At 37.3% G+C, this 13,847-nt stretch overlaps 1 protein-coding gene across 3 annotated transcripts; it reads left to right on the top strand.

The window, feature by feature from the left end:
• Positions 1 to 6,786: 6,786 nt before the first annotated feature.
• Positions 6,787 to 9,788, top strand: LOC149267134 (glycine-rich domain-containing protein 2-like). Of its 3 annotated transcripts, none has more exons than XM_089398192.1 (4): positions 6,787 to 6,929; positions 7,546 to 7,688; positions 8,055 to 8,424; positions 8,791 to 9,788. In XM_089398192.1, exons 2-3 carry the CDS (start codon positions 7,573 to 7,575, stop codon positions 8,131 to 8,133), a joined length of 195 nt encoding a protein of 64 aa, XP_089254318.1. In that variant the 5' UTR covers positions 6,787 to 6,929; positions 7,546 to 7,572; the 3' UTR covers positions 8,134 to 8,424; positions 8,791 to 9,788. The 3 variants fall into 3 exon arrangements, with proteins under 3 accessions (XP_089254318.1, XP_089254314.1, XP_089254311.1); XM_089398188.1 differs by having other exon boundaries at positions 7,539 to 7,688; XM_089398185.1 differs by lacking the exon at positions 6,787 to 6,929 and having other exon boundaries at positions 7,457 to 7,688.
• The last annotated feature ends 4,059 nt before the right edge of the window (positions 9,789 to 13,847 follow it).

Here is a 13,847-nt window from a genome sequence, read left to right as displayed (position 1 = left end):
TAAAATAGAAAATATATTACACTTATTTAAACTTATTATTTAAAAAAAATAAAAAATATATATATATATTTCAAAATTAAAAAAAAAAAAAAAAATTCTAAATTCTCCAATATTGACTTTCAAACATATTGTTATTCAAAAATATGTTTTTCAAAATTTTAAATAGAAAAGAAAATTTCTGCATTTTCCAACATTGACCTTTTCTTTGAGATGTTATAAACACCTCATATTTAAGATACTCTAGAAATGATGAGAAACAAAATGGGTCAAAATACGAAAACAAAATCTAATAATATCAAAAAGTAAAGAAATGAGATTTTAATCTAATAATATCCAAGTTAAATTTAGAGTTTAATGTAAAGAAATGAGATTTTGTATATCAAAAGTATACTTCAAATAATTTCTATATATTGGGAAATTGATGTCTCGCATAAGATAGTTTAATGTAAAGAAATGAGATTTTGTATATCAAAAATATATTTCAAATGATCTCCAGGAAATTGATGTCTCAAGCATTAGACATATTCATGTAAGCCTAGATAATATTATAGCCATAGCCATTTATAGACATTGAAACCACTTAGCTATCAAATCTAAACTTATTCAACAATAACAGAGATAAGATTGAACAAACTAACTTTTTCTATAGTAAACCACTGAAAATAGATTCCACTAATCAAATACTCACAGGTTGACAGTGGACAGGCCCTTAGCAATTGCTATCCTCCTGTTGATGCCCCGAAAATCGTTGCAACAACATTGGGGAAACCACCCGGTCCGGACCTTAGTACAACTCCTTTTCCGTTTGGAATAGTGGCTCCGATTGGGGATAATGGGACCAGTCTCCCAAGAATTATAAGTAAACGGGATGTACGAGTGACTTATGATATATGGTGGTGATAAGCGAACAACTGAAACTATTGGCGAAATATACTAACTATAATCTAATCCCGGCACTTATCAATTTTTAGAGCGTAGCGTTTGATAATCTGTGCTTTAAGGCAGGCATATAGATGACTCTAACACTAAAGCATAGATGTTTAAACCATTTAAGATTGCTCTGCATAATTAGTTATGCAAAGCGATACTAGCGAATTACTACACTTTGTCATTCATATCATTGCTACATGCATGATTAAAAGAGAGGGCATATCACAAAACATCCAATAGTGGAACGAAATGAAGATTTGTTGTTACAGCGCATACATGTATTCAACAATAGCAAAAATAATAACACAGCAACTCATATAAGAGGAAAGAAGACAGATGCAGATAAAAGTACCATGTAAGCTGCTTAACACTCCAGTATATTAATCGCTATGTCGCAGTCCTTCCTTCAAACAAGAAAGCATTCCAAACAAGAGACAATAGTGCGCAATTGTATAAAACAACCTTCTCGTTAAATTAAGAACTATCGGTCGAGTTTCACAAAAGAATATAGGCTGAAGCACAGTCGTGCAAACTTCAGCCTTTAAGTCTATTACAAAATTTTACGACCCTTTCCAAAACAATGAAAGGGTCTATAAATACTAAGCTAATCTAAATATCTAAGAAACTGAAAAGCTATTAAATTGGCATCAATAAATATTTTTCCATCTTCCTTGGCGATCTGGCAGTCGGCAGCAATGCTTCATTCGGTGGGCTCTTTGCCTTTAAACCTCAGTTGACATATCGCCAGCATTGGCTCTACTTCTGGTGGAGTGTTGAGACGCGAAGTGAGTTGGGCATCATATGTGGCATCCTGAATGTCGGGGATCAGGCATCCGAGAGCATCTGTTAAACATTTGAGGGCCGACCTTTGAGTGTGTGGCTTGATTAGAAAGAGCCAATATGCCTCGGAGGTTAAAGTATTTACTCCAGCGATTAACCTTCCCCTTTCCTCCAAGTCATGATAACTTGTTTGTTCAATCATGTTTGCTGTTGTTATGCTTCTAGGTGTGCACTGAGAGATCATGTTTGCCAAATAGAGTGTATTGTTGACCAAATCAATCATATTGCTGGCAATCATTTTACACCTTGAAGCTGCCCTTTCCGCTTTCATCACCTGAGTGTTCCACTCCGTGAAGAGTATGTCTTTGTATGTCTCATAGATTCTAGGCAAGTTTGCTGCCTTCCCCACATCAGTATCTTGCCAATCAAGATATCCGGTTATGGTTTCTTCGGCCTGATCTAGCTCATTTCTGGCTTTCTCTATCTGCTGACATACTGCTGTTGATATTTCGCATAATGGCTCAACCTCTGTAAGTTGCTGGCATAGGAGTCTAATCTGAGATATTAATGCGCCATTTATTTGAGCTGCTTCTGCTCTGAAATCCTCCACTTTCCGGGTGCCCTTGATGTCTTCAAGCTGGGCTAATAGTCGAGCTATTTGCTCGTCTTTTGATTTCGTCATCAGCTCATTCGCCTCTCTTAACTGTGCCAATGCCTCCGACAATTCTTTCTGCTTCTGTATTGCGCTCTGGTCGATTCTCTGTTTTTCAGTCTGCAGTTGCTGGGTTAATATATTGTTTTCTTGCTGTTGTGCCAGCAACTGCTCTTCTACCTGCACTGCCTTGTTTTTCACCTCGGTTACTTCTGCCTGTAATGCACAAATTTCCTGGTCCTTAGTCTTCAATAGAAGACTTACCTCCGATGCTTTGTCAATAGTTGCTGCAGAATAAGCTCCCGCATACTGCGACAGCTTTGTTAGATCATCGGAGGGATCCAATTCCTCCTTCCAGACTACATTGCCCGTGATTGTTTGGTCAAGAAAGATAGAAGGTTGATCAAGCCTTCGTCTCTTCCTTGAGCGCTTAACAACGGCTTTATATTTTGGGCTATAGAAAACATCCAAGGGAGGAATATCTTCCACCTGGAGAACAATTTGATCGGAAGGGTCTATAGTAATTACCTCAACATCCTTTGAAATGGGTGGGCCGCTGGTTCCGCTTAGAACCTGAGAAGAAGTGGTTTCTGGCGCATCGCTTGTCTTAGAGGTGTCTGTATCTTTGGAGCCTTCCTTTCCACTGATAATGGAATCGAATTGGTTCCATTGTTTGAGCAATTCAGGATCAATGGAGGTCTGTTTATGTTGCTCTGTCTGGGATTTGCTCCGCTCTTTTTCTTGTTCTAACCTCTGCTGCTCCTCTAACTCTTTTCGCTGCTGCTCCTCTTGTTCTTTTCTTTGTCTCTCTTCTTGCTCCCTTTTCTGCCTATCTGCCAGTTCTTTCTTTTGTTTCTCCTCTTCTTCTCTCTTCCTCTGCTCCTCTATCTCTTTCTGCTTTCTCTGTTCTTGATCCTTCTGCGCTTTTTGTTGTTTTTCTATCTGCTCCTTCTTCTGCCTCTCAGCTTGCTCTTTTCTTTGCTTTTCTGTCTGCAGCTTCTTTTGCCTTTCCTCCTGTTGTTTCTTTTGATCATTAGTTGTAACAGGAGGTTGGCTCATCTGTTGCCGACCAGGCTCGCTTGAGGAAGACGCTGGGGTTGTTGTCAATAAATCTAGAGGCGGAGTTTGCAACCTCTGCTCTCTAAGTTTATTGAACTTAGTTAATGTCTCATCATTATATCTCATTCTAGCAAGTTCTTTGGTCTGGCCTATTGTATCGGTGGCGACGAAAAGGTCATCAAACATATCCTCTTGATGGTCAATTTTTGTTAATTTGGCCTGTTCTAGGGCAGTGTAGACAGTTTTACGTGGATCATAGAGTCTGCTTGGGATAGTGGCCAGGGATAAAGCTTGCATCTTTGTTGCCTCTTTTTCTGCATGCTTGAGATCATGCAAAGTAAAAACACCAATTCTCAAGGGAAAAGAGGGCCAGCCCCTCTTCTTCTCTTTCTTGAGAGTTTGCGTGACACTCTCGGCCATAATCTGGTAGGAGATTTCTCGGGCCAACAATTTGTCTGGAACATATAAAGGGAGAACATGCGGCCTGGCTTGGCTCCCATAAACCCTAATATAGGTAAAATGCTCTTCTCCAAACCAACCTGCTACAGCTGGTAAGTCGAAGGAAGCCAGATAGGAGATTTTGGGAATAGGCCGATCAAAAATGGAATAATGAATGGGAACCATAAAACCATTGCAAATTTGATACAAATGGTCCTTGTAAGAGGACTTCCACAATTTCTGGTGGTACAAATGAATGGGTGAGGGGTCTTGGGTGGTCCACCTCCAACCGAGGATAGGAAACTCAGAATTAAAACACAAAGTATCCATAATGTAAGCACTATAATAAAACGGTGGGATTTTCCTTTCGGTAACTCTGGATTTGGCTCTAAAGTCACGAACAACTACGGCCAACTTATCAGAAAGAATGGTGGCCCAATCCATGATTATACTGTTAACAGCTGCTTCCATCAGAGGAACCATTTCTATGTCGAAATTAGCAGAGTCATGTAACCCCCATAGCCTACACATCATAATCCCCGCATAGCAATAGGGAGAAGCCAAAGAATCGCCAGAGTACTTACCCGAGCTTGCGTGCTTGTGTTTGGCCGGATTCTGCCTCCAATCTCGGATGGGTTCAGATTGTACTTCATTCTCGGCTGCAAATTTCTCCACGAAGGCTTTGTTATAGATTTTCTCTGGCTCGGGCAAATGATACATTTGCCTTAGGTGTTCTGGCTTGAACGACCCAAAAATCCTTCCATCCCTTGTGTGAAACGTTCTATCGATGATTGGGATTTCCTCGATTGCCCAACGCACTACATCAGTGTAGGGAAGGACCTGCTCTCTGGCTGTTATCCTGTGGAGGAAGGAATCAGCCAAGTCTTTGAGAGTAGCATCGGACTTCTTCAGTACATCCACACTAGCTTCTGTCACTATTACTTTCGGTTGCTCAACCTCTAATAGATTATATGTGCCCTGCCATGAAGTCCTAGTGAGACCAGTGCACGTAGTGTCTGAAATTAGGCCTTTCTTCTTATCCGCGGCAGCTTGTCCTGCAACAGATGCAGCAGCGGAGCCCGCGGTCCTCTTGGATTTCTTCCCCATCATGCTCAGGCTTCTCTCAACAGATGAATTCTACACAAATGCAAGAGAAATCGTAACAAGGAAATAACAATGACAATCCATAAAGGGAAAGATATATCATTTAAAGCGTGGTGAGATTATTTCTCAAAAGTGGCTGCGGATCCAATCACTGGAAAGATATTGCAGATGCATTAATGGTGATTTAAGGCCTGCTACCCATTAAATAAGTATCACACCGTTATCCGGCTGAATGACCCCCTTAAGCGTGCAACAGATATTTTGGCGGTTAAACGCAAGTGTTCGTTAATCGAAGGGGCAAGGTTTTAAATACACATGCATTACCTTATCCCTGCATTTAACGGCATTTTGAAATTTGCGCTTTATCAACCGGATATCAATATAACTTTAAGGCTTCAAGCGATGAGTTTTTGAGAATGCCGACCGCCAATGAGCGATATCGCATCGCATCGGGGAATAGATGCTACACAATCATTAGGAAAAGATCTTGCCGAGTGCCGATTGCGACATCGCATCGGACTAGCGCGTGGAAACATTACAAAGTGCATATAAAGTGATTCGCAAATTTCTGATTACGATATCGCATCGCATCGGGGGTAAGACCCGAGCGCCTTATCAAAGTGCATGGGATTCTTCCGACGACCGATAGCGATATCGCATCGGGTCAGGCGTATAACCTAAAGCGTTTCTTCCCACATGAGGCAGTGCCGATAGCCGATCGCCGATATCGCGTCGCGTCGGGGCGTGAGTTATGTGCCCTTTTTAGGTGTGCATGGAATATTGCCGATTTCCGGTAGCGATATCGCATCAGTGGAGAACAAGGTGTCGTTTTAATGTATTTCTCATGTCATTGCGATATGCGATCTTGCGATCGCTTTATCGCAATAACAAAAGATTGCTTTATTATTGGAACACTGTTATTCAAAAAGGCTTAAATACATAAACTCATTTGATTATCATACCTTTTTGAACACAAAAGCATTGATGCCAATAAAATTTTAAAAGGGACCCATTCCATATGTTAATTTTTTGTGTGAATGAAAATGTTATGAAATGGGGGGGTTGTTGTAGAGCACAACACCTTCCTAAAAGAAGAAGGGAAAAAAAATGTTGAGTATGCTGGAAATGAGTTTTATCCTTCTAAAAAAATTGTTGGGTAAGCTAGAAATGAGTTTTAGGTTTTTAGCAATGTTTTTAACACAAAATACTTTATCAATCTAAATATTGAGATATTATATTGAAATTGGTGTTATAATCACCATACTAATGGAATCATTTAATTTTTTTATTCTTTAAGTCAATTCCGCAAAATTTAATAATTATGTATACATTTCTACAGTCTCTCAAATTGGTAAGTGGACATAAGTCCTTGAATTCCCTATCCCACAAACAAGAGTATATCCCATATACCAATTTATTTTCTATCTCAAATTGATAAGTGAAGATAAGTCCTTGAATTCCTTATCCCACAAACAAGAGTATATCCCATATACCAATTTATTTTCTATCTAAACAAGAATATGTCCCATATACTAATTTATTTTCTATCTTAACTAATCTTTCCCCAAAAAAATATAAATTATCATTATTATATATACTTTAATTGTTAATAGTAATTATAAAGCAGATGGTAAATGGCAGTCATTCTTCCCATAATAACAAGTGAGTTGGTGCAAGATCACAATTTATTTTTTATTTAACTGATATTTCAAAATATTTTTTTTGGTAAATTATTATCATTATATACCTTAATTGTTAATAGTAATTATAAAGCAAATGGTAGATGGCAGCCATTCTTTCCATAATGATAAATATATATACCTTACTTCTTAATAGTAATTATAAAGCAGATGGCAACCATTCTTTCCATAATAATAAGTGAGTTGGTGCAAGATATCATCCACCATTCAATTTGACAATTGTAGGCGATCTGCACTGACCTTCAAGGATTCTGCGCATCCAAAAAGTAAAGGTTCATGAACCCATTACAAAATTTAATCTGAGGAACAGGCATTCGTAGTAATCATAAACTATTATGTGTGTATAAATTGCAAACAGTTTTCATATTCACAACCACAAACGTTTTAGTGTACCATTGGCGCACGTGTAAACGAGGTGCTTTACCTTGCTGAGCTATAACCATTTCTTACCAGTCTTGGCGATACACTATTATACTAACCAGATGGATCATTTTATGTCAAGGTAGATATTTCATGATCCAATATTATGATCCAATACATTCTAATAAGTTTGATCTGTGCCAGGGACACATACAGTGTTTATACATTTAATTCAATTTCGATTTAGAATCGTTTATAAATCTAATTCTACGTATGAGAATAAATGACCCACTTAACTCAGTGGTTAGACAATCCCTTTCATACGGGGAGAGTCATTGGTTCAAATCCAATAGTAGGTAAACTTATTAAATGCCATCGAGTTTTCTATAGTATCTAATAAGTTTTACTCCATCTGTTTGGATTATTTAAAAACAAACATGAGTTCATAGTAAGCTCGAAAGGAGTCTCAGATAGAGGAGATCAAAAAATTTGGCAAATAACTTCATAATGGATAGTTTGCAGGAAGCCGAATGGAGGAAAGCTCAGGCCATGTACATTACCTGTGACCTGGTAGCAGCAGCTAAAGCACAGCTTGTATTTTTTGCATCTGTGGATAGGTATCCGTGCCTCTATCAAGGCCCTGCTGTGGAAAGAGCCATTCAGAGGTAATTTTTGTTCCATGAAACTCATATCTATGAAATTATATGCGTTGGAAGACTGGAGCGTAACTAGATTGCAGTATGAATATTCTGGAAATCTGAGTTACAAGAGTGAAATCAAACAGGGTCTTTGCTACTGTGGGTCAGATTTTATAAATATTCTGCAATCTGTAACAAAAATAAGGATGCCCAATTTAAAAATCTTTCTTAATTCGTGATAGTGGAATTTGTAATACTAAGAAAATTTATAAATATTCTGGAATCTGTAATATAAATAAAGATGCCCAAAAAAAGGCTTTCTTAATTCGTGATAGTTGAATTTGTAATACTAAGAAATTTCAACTATTAACTATTTTCCTGCATTGCCTGCAGGTATGAGAATTGCTGGCTTCCTTTGCTAGCCGGGGCCAAAGTTGAGACCACATTGGTTCCTCCTTTTGACTGTGAATAGGTGTGGCACTGCCACAGGCTTAATCCGCTGCAGTATGCAGAGGACTGTCAACGTTTACATGGAAAAGTATTAGTTACTAATGCTCTGCCCCCTGCTGAGAGGAATTCTGCCCTGGATGTGACAGCTAAACTGTGGGAAGATGCATATGCTAACGAACCATTTGCTTTGGATTTGGATGTATTCTGCTCTGCAAAGTCTAATTATACCCTACGTCATCACCATATGAGCAACAGAAAAATCCAATATAATTTGGCCAGAGTTATGAGAAGGCAGCGATCCTTTTGGCAGCAGGTTAGTTTTCATTATCATTGATTTAAGTACTGGTATAGAATTATCTACTAGATTTGATATATTGAGATTATTGTTGCTGATCTTTGGAATTATCAAGTGTGGTTTATTATCAATTATCAAATGTGGTTTATTATCAATTTTTCGAGAAGATCAATCACACAATATGGTTTATCATCAATTTATCCAGAAAATCAATCACACTTGATAATTCGAAACTCAGACCATAATAATCTTAATGTAATTAATCCGGAAAATGAATTTGAAATTAATTCTAATCACAAAAGCTTAGCTTAATTTCAGAAATTTAGATATATGTAATGCTTGTTGCAGTATCTAAATTCTTTTTGTTTTGGCTGTGGATGGCAGGTATCATTGCCACACATGGCAGATGAAAGGCTTCTAAGAGTAGCAGAAGAAAGATACAGAGGATATATGTACCTCATCAAGAAATCAATTTCGGCTGAGTCTTGTTATGTGCCGACCTACGACATAGAATTAATGTGGCGCTCTCACCAGTTGAATCCAGTGGCTTATAGGAAGGACACAGTTGAGCTCCTATATTCACACTGATTCTCACACAAGGCATAGAGAAGCATTTGCAGAAACCAGAAAGCAATGGGAAAGTGTATTTGGTCAGCGTTATTGGAGGGCTGGAGCCATGGGCAGAGAAGAACTAGTTATACCGCGACCTAGTAATTGTCAAATCCAGGTTGATGATACACAGCAGAGTATGCAGTTGATGTTGGAGGTGGTCAGAGCAAGACATGTGAAGGAGGATACTGGTAGTCTCTTTGTTCGCTATTATATACAAAATGCTGGTGGTACTGTGACAATGAATACTAGGCCAGTGTTGGCTTCGTCACATCCAGAGTGGAGAGAGACATTATCAGTGGAATGCACTTCAGGCATAGAAAATGGGGATCTGGTATCAAAGCTTAGACCTGAGTTTCTTGTGTTTGAATTAAGGTGCAGAAGCGGATCAAGCTTGTTGAGAAGCATGAGAGGCTCCAAAATCATTGGAAGGGTCCAAGTTGCATGGCAGGAATTATTGGAATAGGAAAGGTTATCAATGGAGAACTGGTTCCCATTGGTCACGGAAAGAAGGGCAAAGCTGAATGATTCCTGCAGGCCACCTAGTCTGCATGTTGCACTGTCAATCACACCTCCTGTTGCAAGCGATCAGGTTTTCAATTTGGCCACTGCCACCTCTATAAAAGAGGAGGATTTCCCACAGGCAAGGGAGGAAGGTCTCATCAGTTCTCAGTGGCAACATAGTACACACTGGGGAGTCATTTGCAATGGCCTTAGCAGCTTTGAGTGTAGCAGGCGGATCATCCTTCAATCCCACAGAGTGGGGTGTATAACCTATTTTATTTATTATATTATTATATTTTAATATTTTTCATTGGAATTAGAATTTTTAGAAAATCTGTGAAAGATTTGTTGCAACCAGGCCTGGAATTTCAAATTCCCTTTGCCTGTCAAATGAAAATTTGTTGACGTTTTTACATTTTTCATGCCCTTCATTTTAAGTTCTACTCAAATTTATGAATGTCAACCTCCCTTAATCTACAAGCTGACACAAGAAGATTCCTATCTTAACAAAGTCCTTGCCAAATTCTACATGCTAGATAACAATTATTGGGAAATTGTGCATTTTGATAGTTCATAATTGAAAATGTATAATATGAGGAAAAAAATCTAAAAGATGGGTGAAAAATTTAAAGTGGAATGAATTAAAGTTCAACAACCAACACTCTATAAAATTGAGATAGTCAGAATAACAACTCCTCTTGTACAAAAATAAATAAATATAACAACTTAGGAATAAAACACTCATTTATCTCATACTACATGAAAGCATTCACACCCTAATTAGATTATAACTTACTCCTTTATAATATTGTTACGTACACTTTCTCACATACCCAAATTCTAGCAACAAAATTTTTTTATCGTATCCAAAAGGGAAAAATTTCTATTCACAACGACAATTATCTTAGTTCATTGTTGGACAAATGAAGAGCTGAATATGGGAATAACCTTTTTTACAACCTTTTTTACGGCTCTCCCAATGAAATTCTTAACCTGCTCCCATTTTAATAAAACATTATATTTTTATTAAAAATTATATTATTAATTAAAATAGATAAAATCAATCTCACTAAATTAAAAGAAACGAAATAAATATTTGAAATTTCTTTTATATTTCTTATAATTTTTTATTAAAATTTAAATAATTGATAGTTTTAAAATGAATGAAATTTTTATTTATTTATTTTCCAAACTGTGATTAAGCAATATCACAATTTTTTTTCATTGAAATATGTTATTATCACTGCAATCTAATATTTAAACTATGAATATATAATATTCTTAGAGTCTATTTCAATGTATTCATTTCAAAGTTTTCACATTAAGGGTTCTAAACCTACTATTTCTCTAATAAGAAAAACATCTATTAGGTTAGAAAGTTCTTATTGGAATCATTATGTTCATTGAGATTCTGACAAAGTTAACCATGATCGTCTACTAAGCAGGCCATTGATTATATTTTCATTGCCATCCATTCCATTCCTTGTTATACCTTTACTGGAGTATAATAATGATTTGGAAAGGTTGGCAGAATTTTCTTCGGCTCGAAAGCTGATGAAAAATTCCTTCCCAGTCATTTTATATTGAACGATTTTACAAAGGTTTTCTAGATTTGAAAAAAATATGTAGTTGAATGGAAAACAAAAATTGGTTTACTGAAACTGGATCCTCGCTAAAGTAGCTAACCTGTGTATTCAATGGTTGTTGTTATGTGAGAAAAGCTAATACAGTATAAAAAAAAAACCAATTATAATCCCCTCCTATGAAAGAGTTGGCAGATTTTTCATGGCTGGGAGTGCGTCAACTAGAAAAGCAAAATAATAAATGCAATCACTATTATGAACATGGAAATCCGTCAAAAGAGTTCACGATGCAGGTTGTTCTTACGTTTAAGATACTCTCTTAGAAAGGCTACAACAAATGTAAGAACCTGAATCCTATTATTAGAGCCTTTATTTCGTTATACCCTAACATATCTATTTTCCTGTTAATTTATAAATAATAAAAGGAGCTTGCTGACCTTTTCACATATCTTTAAACATTTAACATCTAATCATTTTATCATAAGCAACATAAATTAAGGTGAGCATTCCATTGATATCAACTTAACAAGAGTAGTCCATGGAAAAATACCTGTTCCGGCGGTTGATGACGATACCTTTGTCTGATAGCTCCAGCTGAACGCTCCTTTTGGCCGACCCAACCGGATTTACCTCCCAGCCAACTAGGAAATAAATTCCTAGCCCAGGAAACCTCCACAGGTTCCATAGCCCTCCGTGCCCAAGTCCAACCAGATATAGTGTGTCCTCAAAAAGGATGTGCAAAACTAGGTAATGATACTTTCCTCCTCTCAAACCCAAGAAACCTCCACAGGTTTCCAAGGTCTCCCAAAAATCATAACAAGGCCAACAATCACAACCAACCCCCACAATCCTAAGCAAAACTCCCCCCCCTCTTCTTCCTTCCCCCTTCCCTTTTATATCCTCTTTCCTCAACCACCTCTCATTAAATGTCATTAACTCTCACCCATCCTTGGTTGACTTCTCTTCCAAGCTAGAGTACATTTGGAATTGTGATATGAATTTAAAATTGAGAATTTAATGGGGAAGTACATTTGGGAATGTGAAGTGTAATTACATGGGGAGGACCATGTCTTCTCCTTATTAAATGTGAGGGTACATTGGGGAATGTGAAATGAATAAATATATATTGATGATAAGATGGAGAGGACTTTGTCTTCTCCTTATTAAATGTGAGGGTACATTGGGGTGTGTGAATGAATAAATATATTTTGAATTAATGGAAGGAGACCATATCCCACACAATATTCAATTGAGAAGGTAAGTGGGGAATTTGAATAATGGAAATCATAAATTTATTTTAGACCAATATTTCTCAATATTTTCAGATAATGTAAATATTAACACAATTTGTAGGATAAGATTTAAGTGGGGCATTACATACACCCCTCCTTCAGAAAACTTCGTCCCGAAGTTAGAATGAAAAGATACAAGGAGTTTGAAAGCATAGCAGACCAGAGAGAGTTATAGCATTAAAATTCGATAAGTCAGACAATGGCATTACTTCCCATCAAGAGTCTCCAACTGATCTATATCTTCCTATCCACCCTGGCCTACTTCCGTTCCCACCCTATCCATCCTCTGCTGCTCTATCAGTGGCAACGACCATACTAACCACTGATAAAACCGACATGGTGGAAGCGTCGAATACCTCGACCGAACTGTCCCCAGCAGGCATCTGGCAATCGTCATCACATATCTAGGGGGAGCGTTCAGCTGTCCTCCCCACGATTCCAGGTTTCGGAGGATACACGGTGGGAAACACCTCCACCCCTCCTTCAGAGCACGGACCACACTACAGAGCTGGTTGGACTTGTCATCGAATAATCCAGTCAGGTCGTCTTGCCACCTGTCATTTGCATTTTACTCATGTCATAAGAGTGCATATCAAGTAGATACCAAATGTAATAGAACAATGTACATCGTACCTTTCCTCATTGGTTGTCTCGACCTTCCCCAATGGAATAGTATATCTTGGCTATCATATGGTTCTTTCCAATCTGTAGTTTAGTTCTCATCCATGCATATATATAACCACAAATAGATATAGATACATGATCTTAAACAACATGTTTATTAAGCCCAGTGTCCACTTGTCAATTTTTGTTGTTCATACTGGAATTAAATCTTACATCAGATAAATCATAATTTCACTAAGTCATCGATTAGATAAATCATATCTATATAAGCCTATATGATGCAATAATGACTTTGACAAGTCATGCACTAGATAAATTGTAACCAAGTAAGTCATACATTTGGTTATACATCCAACATTTCCATCATCAATACCAAATCCATCAATTGATTTTCAAGTGTCCAATCAAATGTATATAATGTTCATAAATAACAACATGGAACTGCACAATAGAACCTTAACATATGTGGCTATCTATGTTAAAATGGGCATCATAAACGCTCATGTGTCATCCTCGTGGAACCCCTCAATAATAATTAGAGTTGGAACAGATTCAACTGTCCATCATGGAAAATAGAATTTGAACCCGTATATGCTATAAGGTGGTACCAAAACCAAGATAATAGCAAGCAACAAATTAGTGCACTATCAATTCCACTAGGAGGTGTTAGTATAAGTTTTATGCATATAATTTCTTTAAAACCTTAGTGAATAGATAAGTCCCAATCTTCCAGACCCATTTAATTAATCTTGAAATAAAATAAAAACTCCAAACTTCAGAACTGTTTCCAACATGATTTTCATACTTTATTTTTTTGTAAATTGAGAGG

This window comes from Pinus tabuliformis, chromosome 6 (assembly GCF_031772625.1).
Source record: "Pinus tabuliformis cultivar Carrire ecotype Pingquan chromosome 6, CPIR1, whole genome shotgun sequence".
Classification (NCBI taxonomy): Eukaryota; Viridiplantae; Streptophyta; class Pinopsida; order Pinales; family Pinaceae; genus Pinus; species Pinus tabuliformis.
Note: the sequence above shows the minus strand (reverse complement) of the source record. Positions and strands in the feature narration are given on the sequence as shown.